We start from the raw sequence: 13,495 nt of genomic DNA, 5'->3' as shown, positions 1-13,495 counted from the left end.
CAGGCAGTGGGCTGGACCAGGGATGACAAAGGTATGCTGTGTCTCCTCCTTTTGCAAGGAAAGATGTTCCCAGCTGGCAGTCTCAGAATCCCCCTTAACACAATTCTCCAGGCAGCCGCTATGTAGTTATCAGAGCAGGAACCCGAGATGGAACGCACTTGCCACTCTGTGGGGTCTGCAGGTCTCCCACGCCCCACGAGGTTACGTGAGGCAATGGCATACACAGCCCCAGACATGTCGTAAAATACTTCAATATTTCTGCTTTAAAAGCACATATGAAATAAGCATGTGGTTTACATATTTTACCCAATTATGATGAAAGCCACATTTAAGATGTCAGCCAAAACCCACTAAAATAAGTCAGGTTTTATTTTCCATTTTTCTCCCATTTTTGTAGGAAAAGATGGATGTGGAAGAAAGCCTGCAGAATATATGGCCCAGGCTTGTGCAGAATGAAGGACTACGGAAAAAAAAATACATACAAAAATACCCCGCCGACATGCTTGAGAAGTTACTAATTTCAAACAAAAAGAAAAGATCGTTATAAACACATGCAAGTTCATGGGTCTCGGGTATTTTTGGAAGCTCTGAATTTGGTGAACACCTTTTTGTTTAAGCAAGAGAGCCCAACAAGGTGTTGCACTGTGGCTTCATTTAGGACAAGAACATGATTAATTCCGGGAAGAAGCAAATTCCCAAAGGGAAATCACAGCTAGGAATGCTCACTGCTAATACTGCCACAGGAAGGTTCTTAAGAAACAGACAGGTTTTTATCTCCCAAACACATTATAAAGAGCTACGGCAGCACCCGGAGCCCACTGCAGGGGGCCAGGCATTTCTTAAATCAAGGAAAGTGTCTAAAACAAAGCTCCTAAGAAAAATTAGTTGCCAGACTGACCCCAAATGGCCAACATTTTGGGACGCGGAAGACTCGTATTAACGTTGTCCCTCGCACTTTCTCCTGGCCCAAGCGTTTGGTTTAGAAAGAGGAAGAAGAACCAGAGGCATGTGTCGTAATTTATCTAGCTACCAAGCAGCCCGCTCAGTATTTACCATTTGGTTCCTCATCCCGACGAGGTCTTCACTTCTCAAAGGTCCCCTCGGGCTCCCGGTTACGCACCGTCAGGCCAGGCAGGCCCGGGGCCCAGACATCGGACGGCCGCCCAGGTCCACGGGGGCCTCTGGGGGTGCCCTTCACCGCCAACAGGTGTCCTCCTCCCCCTGGTGCTGGCCAGCACTCAGGTGATCCCAAGTTTTGTCATTCTCTCCAGTCAGGGGCTAGGAAAACAAGGACCCTGGCTCCTCTCCCCAAAAGGCCAATTCCAGACTTATTTCCCATGAAGGGGTCTTTAACCCTGCATTAGCTCTTAATCTGTGCCGTCCACCGTTTAGGGGTGGCTGCTGTGGCCTGTTCCGCCCTGTACCGACACCTCGGGCCACCACACCGTCCCTCGGACATTCTCCGTGGAGCCTGAGAGTCACTTTTCTGTTAAATACGTCTGTGCAGCGATGGGACAGCCACCACCGTGGTCAGCCCGGCCACGTGCTGTGGGAAGGGCAGCACGGGCTTCACTTCATTTCTTCTTCAGTTATCCTTCCAGGTGGGTTTTGTTGTCTCCGTGTTAGAGAAGAAAAGTAAACGGAGGACGGCCAGGCCGGGAGCTGGATCCCACGGCGGGGAGGCGGCGGGGCCGACCCGGAGCTCGGCCGCCAGCCGATTTCCACCGCTGACGGTTCTTTCCGGCGTGGCAATACGTGGAAGGACAGGTTCAAAAATCTGGGAGAAAGAGTAAGTCTGATTTTTAAAGTCTCTCTTACCCTTCCAGGGCCACCATCTCCCGAGGGGTCTCCGCTTCTCGTGATGTAAATGAGGCTCAAGACTCCGAATTTTCTTTGAGCGACGGGCATCTATGGGCGCCCGGGCAGCGCCACCCCTGACCCTGGCGAGCAGCCACAGGTGAGCGGTTTCCCGTGGGCACCATGGCACCCGGCTCTGCAGACGTTAGCTTGCTGAGCCCGCACCGTGACCCTGTGCAGGGGGTGTTGTCACAGCGGTCTGCTGGTGGGGAAACTGAGGTACAGAGAGGACACGTCAAGAAGCTCGGTTCGAGCCACAAAGTGGTGATTTGGACTCACCCAAGGCCATCTGGCCCAAGAGTCTGGGCTCCAAACCACCGTCCACACCGCCTCTTGCAAATGAGAGTAAGTGCCCCAAGGTATGTGAGATGATTCAGAGTGAAACGGAGCCTTGTCTGAGCCTGGGGGACGGTCACTGCTGAGGTTCCGGAAGGCAGATTCAGATGGTGGGCCCTGCACTGTCCGACAGGTTCACGGGGCCTTTAGGGGGGCCCAATGCAGACACTGCGGTGAAGCCTTCAGAATAAAGCCAGCAGGACTGGTCCCACATCCCAGGCCAGGGCAGGGCAGCCTTCTTCCTCTGCCAGTGATGCTGGCCGTCCCTTCTGCTGGTCCCCAAAGGGGCATCTGCACCCTGGCTCCAGCCCGAGGCTGCCGTCTGCTCTCTGCTGAGCACCGCCCAGGCTCGGGCTGTTGCTCCATCTCCCCATGAGGAGTACCCCTGGGGCTCACCTTGGCTCCTCTCCCAGCCTCAGTTTCCTCTTTTATAAAGGGCGGAGGAGAAGACCTCCTCCTCCAGGGTTGCTGGGGAGTTGCAAGCCAGGATGCAGCAAACCGCTCAGCACTGAGCTGCGGCCGCCACGGCTACTGTCAACTCCTGGAGGCCACGAAGCCTTTCCTGAACCCCCCCCATCAAATGGACAACGCTGCCACGGCCCCTTCTGGAGCTCGCCTGCCCTCGATCTGCACTAGAGTCTCTGTACGTTCCCCGAGGGCCCCGCGTGCGTGCACCCCTATCCTCTCTGCTAGACCAGGACCCACCGCCAGCGATGACGTGTCACAGCAGGGCCCAGGAGTCATGAGCGAGAGACAGGCCTACCCACTCTCCCTCAGCAGGCTCGTCCTTCCTAGGTGTGAGCCACCGGGCACACGCGTACAGCTTGCTTAACTGAGCTCTGAGCGCGTTACAAGTCTCGGAACAGTGGATGGTGCCAGCAACCGCCCACGACTTAGGCCAGCTCGAGCTTGCTCAGAGAAACAGTCTGCGCCGTAAGGCGGAAGACACCTGACCCTATCATGGGCCACTGTGGCACCGGGATGTCCCCAAAGCAAGCAGCGTCTCACGGGCCCGTCTCTGGGGCAAATTCTAAATCCGCAGAAACCCGGATCTTTGTCGACCGAGCAGAACAGAACAAGGTCGAACTGGGACTTTGGGCCAATCCTGACTCTGGCTAATACTTGGGTCCAAGCATCATTAATTGTGCAAAGTGGCCCTGTCCTAAGTATTCATTTTGCTGTCTGTGAGTGGGCAGTACAGCTCATATAATGTGGGGGGGGCCTGGCACCCCAAGACATGCCCCTTTGTCCCCCAACGCCTCGCTTATCCTTTATCACCTGTCCTGGAAGTATTTTTCTTCTGCGGAATAGAGACAGCTCAACACCCTTGGGACAGCCCACCCACTCCCTCCACGCAGGCCCGGTGTCGGGAGGGATGCCGCCCAGGCACCCCAACAGGCCTCCCTTTCCCTACTCAGTTCTCTTTGTCCTTTCTCGGACAAAAATTTACTTTAGAGTTGAACATTTTCAAGCCTAGTCTCAGTCACCAGAGATTTAGATTTCTTTCCCCCTTGGGTTGGGAGGCAGCTGCTGAGGGAAGGGCCACGCCGTCACCAGGCTTCCGAGACGGGGAAGTTCCAGTTGCATTCTTGCCGAAAGGAGTGGCATTTCACCAACAATGAGAGAGAGCTTGGTAACTGGGAAGCAACAAAGGTTTGAAATTTAGTGCCATGTGTACACAGTAAGTCTCCATCGTGGTGGTGTCAGGGACAACTAGCCCTCACGGACAGACAAAAGAAGATAAAATATTTTTGCTTGTCTTCTAATCTCGTATGTGTGTTTTGGTGAACTTGTTTTCATTCATTCGCTCCTGACCTCCATCCACCAACCCTTCTATGCAGACCCAGGACAAGGCCCCAGAACCGAGAGATGCGAGCACAGGTCCTGCCTCCACAGTGTGCTGGCTTGTTCTGCAGAAAGTCGCCTGACTTATCTCGCCGTCAACTGCTCCCTTTGTAACACGGTACCTACCTGGCAGGTACGGCGAGGACTACTGACATAATGTGGTCCGGGGGCCAAAGAGAGCAGACTTAGAAGAAAACAGGCTTCAGAGAGAGAGAGAGAGAGAGAGATCCTCGGGCTCAAGTCTCAGCCCTGTCCGATTCCCACAAACCTGAGTCTCCGGGGGTCCCAGGACGGCTGGGCCGCACGCCCTACTCCTACGGGGTGGCCTTCCCCTATAAAACTCAGGCTCCAACTCCGTCCACGGGGAACTCTGGTTATCAACCTTATTTTGGTACCTCTGGATAAATCACTAAAGTGATAAATCACTGGATAAATTGCTAAAGTGGGGACCACTTTAAACAATGCTCCATTTGGGGATGGGTACATTTAGTGTGGCATTCAACACCTCAGGTTAAAGCTAGAATGTTAGAATGTTCAGGACACGGATTTTCACAAAGGGTCATTTTATAGACAGTGACCATGTGGTAACAGCACACATCAAGAAGGCTGGAAATCGGAAAGGCATTTCGACAATTTATTTTCTATAATTGTATGAATTCCATCATACGGTATTAAAAGCCGTATGAAATGGGATCGTAGGCGTACAGATATTAATCTTAAACCCGAAGTAAATGAGGAATGATCATGTCACTTAATTGAACATTCATACATGTAACTGAACACTGAACAGAAACTTACTATGACTGAGAAAAATGAAAGAAAAGGTGAAGGAGAACTGGCTGTGCCGTCATTATTTACCCCGGCATCCCCGGACTGCACCTGCTACCTGCTGACAGCCGACCGGGGACCCCCCGTTTGCAACGCTCCCCAGTATGTGAGGATTCCAGAGGGGAGCGCCCTGGGCGTGGCAGCGCTGCCTGTGACCTGCTTAGTTAGGGCTGAAAGCTTGCGCTTCTGCGAGTCCTCACTGGCCCCTCTCGGGTCCCGTGTCTCCCACCAGCGACTCCAGCAAGGCCTGGCAGCAGGTCTCAGGTGGGAGCTGTCTGCCCTCAAGCTCAGGGAACCAACATGTATGCCTCCTTACTGTCCCCCAATTCTCTCACAGCTGCATTTCAAACCAGACCTCACGTCTGTCTTTCCTTTTGAAGGCTGGTAGTCAATAAAGGAATTTGTCGTGACAAAATCTCCATGCATGCAGAAGAAAAACAACACTTGATAAGGGAAGAGAAATGATATGCACGCTAAGCTGAAAAACATTTAAAAAAAAAATAGTGAGAGAGTTTATTGATAGCCTTTAAAAATGCAACAAAACATGATACTGAACGTGACCGTTTCTTAAATTTTATTCTTTTCCCTCTTGAGTTTGGTATTTCTTGAATGCCTTGAAAGAAGAGGCCAAGCCCCACTGGCACTTGAACAGACAACAATTTCCTCTTGAGGAATGAAAAAAAATTATGATTAAAAAATGGCGCTTTAACAAGCCATAGTGAAAATGTAGGTATTTGTTTTCCAGATTCATTTTTTTTTTTTTCCAGGCCGAGAGCAGGGCTTTCAGCAGCGAGACAGGAATAATTGTGAAAGGAAGAAAAAGAGGACGGTGATATAAATCAACAAAGGTTAATGACCGGGATGTGAAGAGAGGGACTTGTTTACAGAAATAGCGTGCAATTTAAAATTTACAAGAGATTTAATGCCACTGCTTGGCAATCGCTAAAATCAACAGCCCAGAAAACAGTGACATTAAGAAAAATATTACAGTTATAATCATCCCCAAATAAGTCAATTAGTGTTAGGGCACGAGCTTGCGATTACTTGACCCATTTGGCTTGCACTTAAGTGAAAAAAAATTTCCCCCTATTATACCAAGATTGCTGGATTGTGACCTATTTTGCATCACACGTATCACACACCAGCCTCCCGTTCGTATGCTCGGGCTGACGGTGGTGGTTTTCCCTTGCCTGGCATCAAAATAATTCTGACCCTTGACATTTGTAATCATAAAAAAAAAAAAAAGGCAATTTATAATTGTGTTGTTCAAATGAAGGTGGGGGAAAAATTCAATCTGCTATTATACGAAAGCAATGACGGCTGTCTTCGATGAAAAAAGCAACGCAAGTCAATTTGTGAACTTTGGCACCGGACGACCTTTAGAAACACAACAATATACCGAATTTACAAGCAGTAGCAGCCCATGCAAATGGCCCGGGCCTGCCTGCCTCTGGATTAGACTGCAGAGAGCATTATGGAGAATGCTTCCACAAAACAAATTAAGACTGCTACTTAAATGTCACGGCACACTATTGTATTTGGCTACAGATCATTACACCTGATACTAACACTTTTAAAAACTGTAATAACTTGGGAAATATTACACTGAGTGCCCACATGTATAAAGGGAAAGAAAAAAAGAGGAGAAAATAGGTTTCCGAAGTAATTTAAACATCACTACTCTACGACTGAAGGGAAAGGTCAAAATTTAAGTAAGCTGAAAGGAACATGAATGGTAGAATAAAACACACAAACAAAAAGATGAAAAGACCACAGGAATGACTCTGCAAACACAATAAGGGAGCATGCGGCGGGGGCATCATCGCATTTCCATGTCTGCGTGGGGAAGGAAGGAGAGGGCTGGGGGCGGTGGAGGCGAGGGTGTTACCTTCGGTGTTGGTGCTGCTGCTGCTGTATATATTTCGCAGGCTACCAACACGGTTTAGTTTCCATGCTTTGCGTTTGGCTGCATCCCGAGAGCAGAAAGGGGAGAGGGGGGAAAAGAGAGAAAACAAAAAGGAAAAGAAAACAAATGAAAAGGGGAGAAAAGAAATGTCAAAGCAGCACTGAACTCCCCTCCGAGCCGTCCGTTTGGGGGAAGCGGGCAGGCACCCCAGGGCCCCCCGGCCCGGCCCTCTACTCCCCAGTGTGAACACAGAGGGGCTCAGGGAGGGCGGAGGCGGGAGGCGTGCCCCTGTCGTTAGTTCTGCACAGTCAAAGAGATGAAGTCCATGCATCCCCTACCCTTCGCCCTGCTGGGTCTGACGCGGGGCCACCAAACGGTGCGGAAATCGGCCTCTGCCCCAGGGCGCGGTAGCACTGGGAGGAGCTGTGATGCCAGCAGCCACAAGCCCTTAGATTTGGCAAAGTCTTAGGAGCACGTCAAATCAAAAGGGACCCTGGTTAGTAGCAGAGTTCACGGCTGCAGGTTGTAGAGGGCAGGCCTTTAAAACCAAGAGCTGCTAAAAATAGAAGCTGATTTTGATCTGGGCAGTAAGCCACGGCAGCGAAGCCCTGGTACCATTTTGCTGTCTTCAAGAGCAGAGCCTGTTCTTTTTCACACCCGGGAACGTTGCAGGCCCTGAATAGAGCTCCCAGGAACCCAAAAAGTCAATGCCCCTAGAGGCTCCCAGCAAAAAAGACAAATACCTAGTCACCCACAGTGGAGAAGAAAGAACTTAACATGGGCAGAGCGGGCCCCATGCCCTCGCTGTGTGCAGTGACTGGCCGGGTCAGGGATGGGACCCCCACCCTCCCAGATGCGCCTCCCCGGGGACACATTCCCCATGGCCCCCTCCACGCCCCGCCCCCCAACCATCAACTCGGGACTGCCCACACCTGTGGCAGAGAAGCGGCCCACCTGAGGCGTTCGTGCCACCTGCGGCAGACACTTTATAAAGACTGAAGCAGTCTCCAGGCACACGTAGCTGAAGACACAGGCCCAGGTCAAAGGGACAGGCCTGCCATGCAGGGAGACACAGCAATATGACTGGTGACGGTCACAGCCAGTCATGCTCCGGAAGGGGCCGCACGGGACCACCTGCCTCTCTCAACTTCCACAGCCAGGAAGGGGCACTAGTCCAAGCGCCCGTGAGGCTCTGCTGGGATAACCGCCTGTTCGGCGCAGGTGAGCAGGGCTCGCCCAGGGCCGGGCGGCCTTCGCACTTCCACCGGCAGGGCTGAAGCTCACAGGCGGGAAGCCCGGCTGACCCTTCGGCTCCCAAGGCGTGACCTGCCGAACGGTCAGCTCTCTCACCCCAGCACCGTCCTCACTTATCACGGCCCACTCCTCCTGCCTGCTGCTGCAGGGTCGGGCCGAAATAATCCCAGCGGTGCAGTTAGGCCCTGGTTGGGGGCTCTGCGTGTGCACCACGTTCTGGGCCACAAATGACCCCGTGGGATGAGCGCGCCCTCATGACCAGTTCTGCTGCAGAAGCGAACCACAGGTGCTTCTGTGAAAACTGGATTTCTTTTGTGGCAACATGCAATACATGTGAGAAACACACAATCCTGAAATCTAGCACTGCATATTTTTTTGAGATATGAGATACAAACTTTACACTAATGGCAAGAGTAAAAACTAGCTGTGATTTAGCTTCTCTTGAGATGATAAAAAGTCGTTATAACTGCTAAACAACTAGCAATTACTTTGCAGTGTGAAAATCAACAAATAATTTTAATAAGAAATGTAATCTCTATTTGAGACTGGCCTGAGCAAGAGCGAGACCCTGTCTCTATTAAAAACAGAAAAATTAGCCAGGCATCATGGTGTGCGCCTGTGGTCCCAGCTACTTGGGAGACCGAGGCAGGAGGCTCGCTTCGAGCCCAGGAGTTAGAGGTTGCAGTAAGCTAAGATGATGCCACTGCACTCTACCTGGGGCAATGGAGGGAGACTCTGTCTCAAAAAAAGAAATGTCATCTCTAAACTAGCAGGCATCTAAGGCTGGTGACAGGCCCTTCTTCTATAGCTTATGGGTCTACATTTAATTTTTCATGGGTGGAGAAGTTTCCCTTATCTTCAAGGGCTCTTCACTGCCTATACAGGTCCTGCCTAAGCATCTGTCCCAGGTAATGCCACACCTGGGAAAGGGATCTTCAGGTACCAATCAGTACAAAATTGTGCCTTTGAAATGAAGGAAACCAAACTGGTCATGGTTTTCAAATGTTTACTTTAGAAATGTCTGATGGGTATTTACCAGGTTCTTCAGGTATAATGATGTATTTGTAGAATTAATCACGTCCTTAATTTTTCTTTCTTTCCTTTCCTTCCTTTCCTTCCTTCCTTTCCTCCCTCCCTCCCTCCCTCCCTCCCTTCCCTCCCTCCCTCCCTCCCTTCCTTTCTTTTTTTTTTTTTTAGACAGAGTCTCGCTTTGTTGCCCAGGCTAGAATGAGTGCCGTGGCGTCAGCCTAGCTCACAGCAACCTCAAACTCCTTGGGCTCAAGCAATCCTCCTGCCTCAGCCTCCCAAGTAGCTGGGACTACAGGCATGCACCACCATGCCCGGTTCATCTTTTCTATATATATTAGTTGGCCAATTAATTTCTTTCTATTTATAGTAGAGACGGGGTCTCACTCTTGCTCATGCTGGTTTCGAACTCCTGACCTTGAGCAATCCACTCGCCTCGGCCTCTCAGAGTGCTAGGATTACAGGCGTGAGCCACCATGCCTGGCCACGTCCTTAATTTTTCAACAGCTGAAGCTCTGGGGTCCTGGTCTGTATTTCCCAAGTTCCAGAGAGAAGCAGTCACTAAGGAGCTGCACCGCTCAGCGTAAAACTTACCTCTTTCTAAAACATTTCCATATAAATAGGCACGATGGAGGCTGGGCCCCCTCCGGAAGGGATGCTCTAGTGCAGAAAACCTCTCTCCCCACCTGCTCTTTTGCCCTGCATTTGTCATACCGGGTTCTCCCATCACCATAGGGATGCATAAGCAGGAAGTGAACTTGCAGCCTGGTTTTCTATTAACCTATTGATGAAATAATCAATTTTAATGTGTAAAATGTCATGCCTTTTCTTCCTCTTAAACAAATGGATGTTTTCTGGCTGATACCAAGGCCCTGATACATGCATCCGTCTCCTGGGGCATTGATTGCTCTAAGTCTCCTTGTTTAGAAGCTTCTCAGTGAGAAAATACAATCATATTATCATCAATAACATCCCAGTCTGGGTGCAATGGTGCTGCCTGGATTCACCTGCAGGGGATGCGGAGACCCCGTGTTGAATGGAACCAGGGGTGCTCCAACATGACATGCTTTGTGTCAACCATCGCCCCCCATCGTGGTGTCCCTCTGGTCTCGGGCCTCTGGACTAGGAAGGGGTTCCTGAGGACCTTGTGGGTACTAGCCCAAAAGACTAAATTTTCTGGGTTATCTCCGGTTAAAATTTTTAGGTGTTTTGTTTTACTTCCAGGAATATAGTTTCTTCCTTTTAAACACAGGCTTAAACATTTTGATTTTGTCATTAATGTTATTTCTCACAAGACTATTATTTTAATATCAGAATTTCACCTGTTATTATTGAGCAAAAAGGCAGGAGGGTGTGAGTATGCCGCCAGTGTTTTCCATTCCGCACTTTGCTTACTGCATCAGCAAAAGTCTTTTCTGTAAACAGGTTTTCCGCAATGCCTCATCTAGCCACTTAGATGGCCTGATGTCTCAGCACTGTCGCCAATGTTAAATGCAAACCTCAATGGACTTAAAGTCCCATGACATATGATTTCAGGTCTGGCACAAACTGTCAGCTCAAGTGCAGACGGCGATGCCGATCTCTTCTCACTTTAGCTGCAAATTAAATGGAATATTCTGAACTCCGATCGGGGTTTGCAGGAGAGTCAGCGAACTTGGGGAAGGGAGGCTAATCATTAGCAGGACAGCACTGTGCCCATCCTGGTGCCAAAACGTGAACACAGGCTCAAGGCAAGCGTGCTACATAGGAATACCACAGCAAGAGGCAGTAGTACCAGGGAACAGAGGACAGTTGAGAATTTGAAATAGGGATAGAAAAACTCATCATTGTACTGGCTGTAATGTATTTTCTAAGGATTAAAAGGATCAAAACTTTGCAAAACTCAGGTTAAGACAATGCAGACTCACCCCTGAACTCTAAGAAGACAAAAAGTTTACCACTATGTAATATTAAAGAACAATGATCTTGTTACTTTTCATTAAAATTAATAAAGTTAATTTTTAATTTTAAAGCCCACCCCCTCTTATGAACACTGTAGGTGTTAGTAAACTGAATTTATAAGGAAGTCTTTGAATTACAAAGAGAGATCATTGTGGCACCTTTTGGTGCCAAAATATTAACATGGACAAGTGTGATGTCCATGTTTATTTATTTATTGTCGATGTTAGTAGGTCATCAGGCTGCAGACGGGGCGGATGTCACCCAGCCCAGGCGGGTCTGAAATGCCGCACATCCGACTCACGCGTTGAAAGAAGAAAGGCTGATAGAAGCTTTAATCTGCAGAATGTTTCTTTAAGGTGTCTGACAGTTATAAGCAGCAAATTTTGTGTCTGGATGACCAAATCGGGTATGGCATGACATTGCCAACTCCTCACAATCACTAGCAGGCAGGAGTGACCGTTCCGCAGTGAGACAGGGAGAAAGAAAACGTGCACGTTGCGACTTTCCACTAAGTCAGAGTAGCTGGACTCATTCGGAGCTAGCGACTCCCAATTAGTACACAACTTCTTATCTCTGGAAGGGACAGATAGCTCTTCACATGGGTTCATGCCATCAAGAGGGACTTAAATTTTTAAAGAAAAATTTCTGTTCATTTGTTTCTCTAAACACAACAAAACAAAAATCATTTCACCATAGCATGTGAACGCCTAAAAACCAATCACAGACAGCAGATTTCCAACATGAGACTCTTCCGGCCGGCTCTTTATAAGCGGGATAAAAATACTCTTCTGTCTGTGGGCATGCTCAAACGAGCAGGGCTTTATCCCAAACTCGTCCTCCATCATCGCACCTGCAAACCGCAGACTTATCAATGTCACCTCTAGTCTCCTTCTGACAGCACTCTTTGTTGGTTAGACAAATATTCTTCAGGTAGCTGATTAAAAAATGACGCAGCGGTGAGGCTGTGTGTCCAAGGCCCGTCAGCCACGTTGGACGTTGGCGTGTGCATGAGTTACACCCCCGGCGTGAGCCGGACGGGGCTGGCTAAATGAGGCACGCCTCGGCCCTCAGAATCGATTATGAGAACTCGCCGGATCTTTTCACCTACGCGGAGGAGGGGGCTGGGTTGGAGGGGTGTGCCACTCAGTTCCAGCAGCGCCTTGTCTCCGAGTGAAACAAACAAACTTCTCCATTCCCACGCGGGAGTGTACGCTTGTACCTCTAAGAGAAGTCAAACGGTGACCTTGTCAGACGGCATTACTCCCTGTCCACATCAGACGCGCGTTAATCTATCGCTAAAGGTGCCATCGGTCTAATAAATGCCACCGGTGCAGAGGGGAGAGCCTTTGCCCCTCAAGTGTGTTTCGGGCTGACCGTGGCACCAGGACCCTTTACACAAAGACCAACCTTCCAGGGGCCTCTGCAGGCAGGACCGGATTCCGCTGTGGTTCTGTGTCACTTCCAGTGTAGTGTGCCCGGCATCCCGTGATCTTTTGTCCGTGGCGATTTCATTGTGAGGTTAGAGATTGGGGACTTCTTTTGTGCTGGCCATATGAACGTTCATTTGCTCCACGAGACTGTGTAAATGTTCTGTTCTCTTACAAAAAGGCAGTGGATTTTTTTTTTTTTCCCCATAAGATGCAACCCAGAAGATTCTTCCACTATGTGAACTCACTACTTTAGCTGTGAGGGGGCTTGACATCACGGCCGCTTCCCGGAGGCCGCCTCACACAGAAGTAGTCGTGTTGAAACGTCGGTTCAAAGGGCCTTTGAAGGGATTAAACAAAACCCGAGGCCAAGCAAATATATAGGACATATGCTCAGGAAGCAAAATAACTTTGTCGTTATCAGTTGCTAGCAAGACCAGTAGTCTTTTTTTTTGTCATTTGAAGCCACAGAACACAGAAGACACAATACCTAACTAAATAAAACCCATGAAATAAGTAATCAACCTTTAATTATAAAATTTTAATCTAATTTCCAATAACCCATTATGGCTTTTTTTTTTTTTTTTTTTACAGCACATACCATTCCCACATTGGTGGCTTCTTAGAGTTCTTACAATTTGAAAATCGCCAAGGGCTTCTACACAGTGGGCTAATGTAGACGCACGTAGGAAATACCATTAACCCCAGAAAACAGTGAAAATCAAAACGAAGCAAAACCTCCAGGATGTGCAATAAAACCAGAAGTTCCAATTAGGTAGAAAGTCGGTTTTCCTTTTGGCCTAGAAACATACTGAGTTGGAGACCAAGGGTTCAAGCACACCCCGAATAAACCGGGTATTTCAGTACAACGCCGAGCCAGTAACTTTTAACAGGGATTATCACAAGTAAGTTAAACTAGACCGTACCTCCATGACAAATTTATCATGTAGATTTTTAGTTTGGTGCACCCTCAGATAGTGATTAAAAACACATCAGTGAATAATGGAAACTTCTCTCCGTGTTTTCATGGAGCGGCTTGTTCATTTTGAGAAGAGGAACCTTTTTTGGAGGATGG

The 13,495-nt window shown here is 49.1% G+C and overlaps 1 protein-coding gene across 7 annotated transcripts in view; it reads right to left on the bottom strand.

Annotated features, from left to right (window-relative positions):
- AGAP1 (ArfGAP with GTPase domain, ankyrin repeat and PH domain 1) overlaps window positions 1-13,495 on the bottom strand; it is a 535,764-nt gene that overhangs the window by 85,213 nt on the left and 437,056 nt on the right. For 2 of the 7 annotated variants that reach the window (XM_020288104.2, XM_020288103.2), the window contains one exon: window positions 6,755-6,832. The exons of the other annotated variants lie outside the window; for them this stretch is intronic. In XM_020288104.2, coding sequence (XP_020143693.1) covers window positions 6,755-6,832 — 78 coding nt within the window. The remainder of the gene's footprint in view (window positions 1-6,754; window positions 6,833-13,495) is intronic. 7 annotated transcript variants of the gene reach the window in all.

This window comes from Microcebus murinus, chromosome 8 (assembly GCF_040939455.1).
Source record: "Microcebus murinus isolate Inina chromosome 8, M.murinus_Inina_mat1.0, whole genome shotgun sequence".
In the NCBI taxonomy this organism is placed as follows: domain Eukaryota; kingdom Metazoa; phylum Chordata; class Mammalia; order Primates; family Cheirogaleidae; genus Microcebus; species Microcebus murinus.
Note: the sequence above shows the minus strand (reverse complement) of the source record. Positions and strands in the feature narration are given on the sequence as shown.